This window comes from Ammodytes marinus, assembly GCF_949987685.1.
Source record: "Ammodytes marinus genome assembly, chromosome: 22".
Taxonomy (NCBI): Eukaryota; Metazoa; Chordata; class Actinopteri; order Uranoscopiformes; family Ammodytidae; genus Ammodytes; species Ammodytes marinus.
The window spans coordinates 1,783,096-1,788,095 of record NC_137226.1 but is presented as its reverse complement, the minus strand read 5'-3'; the positions used below and the strand labels follow the sequence as shown (position 1 = coordinate 1,788,095).

Genomic DNA, 5,000 nt, shown 5'->3' with positions numbered 1-5,000 from the left:
GACAGACAGACAGACAGACAGACAGACAGACAGACAGACAGACAGACAGACAGACACAACCACACACACGCACACACACACAAAGACCTACAGAGGAAATCCTGCATCAGACAGACAGACAGACAGACAGACAGACAGACAGACAGACAGACAGACAGACAGGCAGGCAGACAGACAGACAGACAGACAGACAGACAGACAGACAGACAGACAGACAGACAGACAGACAGACAGACACAGACAGACAGACAGACAGACAGACAGACAGACAGACAGACAGACAGACAGACAGACAGACAGACAGACAGACAGACAGACAGACAGACACACACACACACAGACACACAGACAGACAGACAGACACGCACGCACACACACAGACAGACAGACAGACAGACAGACAGACACACACAGATAGAGAGAGAGAGAAAGAGAGAGACAGAGAGAGAGATAGAGAGAGAGAGAGATTGGATAGATACGGTGGATATAGTGAGTGAAGGCATATTGTGAACATCTGGGCTAATAAATTCCAGGAATACTTACAGTAAAGGCAAGGCAAGGCAAGTTTATTTCTATAGCACAGTTCAGACACAAGGCCATTCAAAGTGCTTTACAGGAACATTAATTACCTGTAGTTAGTTCCTGCTTCATTTGGAAAATCAGGGAAAGTAGCTGCTGTAAGTCTGGGCACTTTACAGCCTTTGGTGAAAAACGTGTAAAAGTGAAAATTAAAAGGGACACTGTGTAATATGACTTCATCAAGAAAGTTCTACAAAGTTCTAGAATGCAACGCTCCCTGGGTAACCCCACCCCTTTAGAATAATAACAGCAGCTACAGTGGCCTTCAAGGACAAGAACAATTCTAAATGTTAAACAATGCACCTGATGACATTCCAACTAACATGGATTCCTCCATAAGACTTGCCCGCTCAATGTACAAAATGTAATATTAATATTTGTAATTCTCCGCTCTGGAGGATAATTCAGATTATTGGCAGAGGTGATTTTACACCAATGAGGACATATTTATGAATGAGGATATTGATTTTAGATAATAAATTACTTAAAATGTTACACATTGCCCCTTTAAAGGTGTAGTCAGTGATTCTAGAGAACACTTTTTGTCAAAATCACTTTTTGTCAAAATCAGTGAATATCTCCTCACGATCCACTACCTGTCTGTACTGTGTGTGCGCTGGAAAAAAAATCCAGTGTTAATATAATAAATAGCCTAGGCTCTGTAAACGGGCATGTTGCTAGCTACTGTGGGCCCCTTTGTTTACACACCAGTTTACAGAGCCTACGCTGGGTATTAACACCCTGTCCTGTGTGTTTGGGCACACACAACCACACACACACACACACACTCACACACACACACACACACACACACACACACAAAGACCTACAGAGGAAATCCTGCGTCCTGTGAATGAGTCCTAAAGAAAATAGAAGGAAACACACAAAAATTGTTATCTGTGTTTTCGTTTTCCTCTTTCCACTGCTGAGAGGTGTGTGTGTGTGTGTGTGTGTGTGTGTGTGTGTGTGTGTGTGTGTGTGTGTGTGTGTGTGTGTGTGTGTGTGTGTGTGTGTGTGTGTGTGTGTGTGTGTGTGTGTTTGTTGTGTGGCAAAAATACCTTTATCTATCCAAAGGGAATTAGATTGCGTGGGCCCTGCTGCTGCAAACAACAACAACAGTGAAACAGTAACTTTTCAGGAAGCTTTCTAACTTCAAACAGTGTTCCAGGGATCACATTTTATTTACCTGTGAGGAAAGTTTGTTTATTCAGTTATAATGAGAATATACCTTAGAAAATGTTTCACTTCTCTGACACACCCAAAGTTACACACACACACACACACACACACACACACACACACACACTCTGACATAGTACACCTTTAAGATCAAATATACCTTTATTTATCCAGAGGGCGATGGTTTCGTAAAGGCAGTTGTAGGAAAACGAAAACTGATTAAAAATAAATTGTGCAAAAATAAAGAGTGAAAATATAAAATATTTATAACAACAAGTTACAACGTGAACACAATTCCAAAAATATACACAACTCACTGTCAATGTGCATCTTTCCGTACTTTTAAGCAATATTCGAAAATACTTTAACAAATTTAGTGCTTTACATACACACACACACACACACACACACACACGTTTGTATACAGCTATACTTGTGAGGACATTCATTGACATAATACATTCTCTAGCCCCTTACACTAACCCTAACCATCAAAACTAAATGTCTAACCCCAACCCTTACACTAACCCTAACATAAACCTATATTCATACCTGAACCTTAAAACCTAGTGTTAACCCTCAAACAGCCCTTTAAAGGCCTGTCCTTAAAACCTAGTGTTAACCCTCAAACAGCCCTTTAAAGGCCTGTCCTTAAAACCTAGTGTTAACCCTCAAACAGCCCTTTAAAGGCCTGTCCTTAAAACCTAGTGTTAACCCTCAAACAGCCCTTTAAAGGCCTGTCCTTAAAACCTAGTGTTAACCCTCAAACAGCCCTTTAAAAAGCCTGTCAAAGTCTAAAACTCAAATTGGTTCATACAAAACTGTTGTAAAAGTACACACACACAGACACACACACAGACACAGACACACACACACACACACACACACACACACACACACACACACACACACACACACACAGACTCTAACCTGATGCATGGTTAAAGTTCGTTACATTCATCTTTACTGCCATCTTGCGGCTGCAGCGAGACACTACATCTAAATACATCACAAGCATCACTAATAAAATAAACTTTATTTATAATGTCATTATCCGACAGCTAAACCTTTGATAATGCCTGGCAGCCATGTTTCTTTATTCAGATCAGAGGTTGCGTTCCGAATCGCATACTTTCTACTATATAGTATGTAGAAAAAAGATTTAGGATGTCCCGATTCTTGTGGCCAGATTTAGGATGGTTAGAAGTACCCGGATGTCCTACTTCATGCGGCCAAGATTGTTAGTGTTGAAAAGTGCATCCTATTTGGGCGATTCTGACCCACAATCCAGTGCGCACGTGAAGTGACGTAACATCGACGAAGCCTATAGGTCCATGTTATGAAAACAAACGGGGATGCGACGGATATAAAAGCAAGAGGCAAGATCAAGGCGCAATGTTATGATGAAATAAGAGAGAAAAGTATGTCCCAATAGTATGTGTACTGCATCCTAACTAGATTCTTTTTATCGTCGGATGTAGTATGTAGAATAGAAAAAAGAAAGAGTATGTGATTCGGAACGCAACCAAAGTATTTTGCTGCTTCTGGCTCTGGCAAAATCATGACTGGATGATGTTGTTGTCGCTTAAATGACCCTGTACCGGTTTAATTTAATAGTCGATAATTGAATAAGTTGTATCTGGAGCTACATTGAACTTAAAGACCTATACTTCACCGGTTGGAATATGAAGGTGTATTGAACTCGGAGATTTTATTTAGTATAAATGTGCAAAAAAAATTGAAATCGGATCATCTTAGCCTGAGAAAAGGCAGAAAGACTGTTTTATGGTCTCACTGTCTAACCCTACAGTTTCCTTCTTGTGACATCACAGTAAGGGTTAGGACTAACAGGAAAGCTGGGCCAAGGGAAGACTAAGGGAAGACTGAGGGAAGAAAAACCTCATTCATTATATTATAATAGTGATTTTATAACGATAGAACGCTGGTTCCGTATGGGTGAAGTATTCCTTTAAGTAATATTTTAATTTTGAGCATGCCAGATTTTAATTTAAATGTTTTACTTTTCATTGATATTCAAATTTTTCTAGATGCACCTGTAGTCCTAACTGTTGCCATGGTTTTGTGGGAGGGGCCAGGTGTCAGGTGAGGGTGGGCTTGGGTTGGTATTTCACTCTGTTGAAGTCGTCCACCGTCGTTTCTACAGGAGGCGTCTTCCAATATTTTTCGAGACCCAACAACAGACACAGAACAATGGCTGTTATCTGCAACACAGATGTTATAAAGAAACGTCAAACAAATTACAATTTAAAACTCAAAATCTTTAAAGGTACAGTGTGTAATTTTAGAGTGTTTAGCATCATCTAGTGGTGAGATTGTAGATGTCAACGCTCCCTTGCTAACCCCTCCCTTTAGAGGAGAATTTACAGAAGCTACGATGGCCTTCGAGGACAAGAAGCTATAGTTATTAAAGATGGCATCATCCTCCACTGCCTCAAGTCTTTCCACAATATCAAGTGATGAGGTGAAGATGTATTTAGTTATTTATTCTATAGTACTTCTTCTTCTTGGTCTTCCAACAGGTACATTTCCCCAGGACGTCCACTATATATAAAAACGTGTAAGGCCGTTAAGTTTGTCCACTACTACTGTTAAAATCTCATATATAATAATTGTGCGACCATGTGTGTGTGTGTGTGTGTGTGTGTGTGTCTGTCTGTCTGTCTGTCTGTCTGTCTGTCTGTCTGTCTGTCTGTCTGTCTGTCTGTCTGTCTGTGTTGTATGTGTGTGTGTTTGTGTGAGTCTATAGGTGTGTCTGTCTGTCTGTCTGTCTGTCTGTCTGTCTGTCTGTCTGTCTGTCTGTCTGTCTGTCTGTCTGTCTGTCTGTCTGTCTGTCTGTCCGTCATATTACCGCGATGGTGGCGAAGGCAGAAATGATTCCTATCCTGAGTTTGATGGGGAAGCTCAAGTAGCTCTTCAGAATGGGTCCACAGGGCTGCAGCCAACACAGGGCAAAAGCTCACAATTCAACATTATTCAATAATATTCAATTTTTTTCCTAACTGTTGTTGTACATAATGAAAAATTAATTAACTTATTTTCAGCATTGCATTGTTTTTTTCAAGCATTTTTGTCTATGTATCTTCCATAACATGTCTTCTTTCATACTAGTATAAATCAAAGGTCCAAAATGTAGGCTACATCTGAGTGTTATCTATCTATCTATCTATCTATCTATCTATCTATCTATCTATCTATCTATCTATCTATCTATCTATCTATCT

General features: G+C 40.1%; 2 protein-coding genes across 2 annotated transcripts in view; both read right to left on the bottom strand.

Moving 5' to 3' along the window:
- Nucleotides 1–5,000, bottom strand: part of tspan9b (tetraspanin 9b) — a 52,142-nt gene that overhangs the window by 6,837 nt on the left and 40,305 nt on the right. The gene's annotated exons all lie outside the window — the stretch shown is intronic.
- LOC307268735 (uncharacterized protein) overlaps nucleotides 3,858–5,000 on the bottom strand; it is a gene marked incomplete at both ends in the record, with an annotated part of 10,474 nt that continues 9,331 nt past the window's right edge. The window contains 2 exons of the mRNA XM_080051471.1: nucleotides 3,858–3,980; nucleotides 4,628–4,711. Of these exons, the coding sequence (XP_079907597.1) occupies nucleotides 3,858–3,980; nucleotides 4,628–4,711 (207 nt within the window). The remainder of the gene's footprint in view (nucleotides 3,981–4,627; nucleotides 4,712–5,000) is intronic.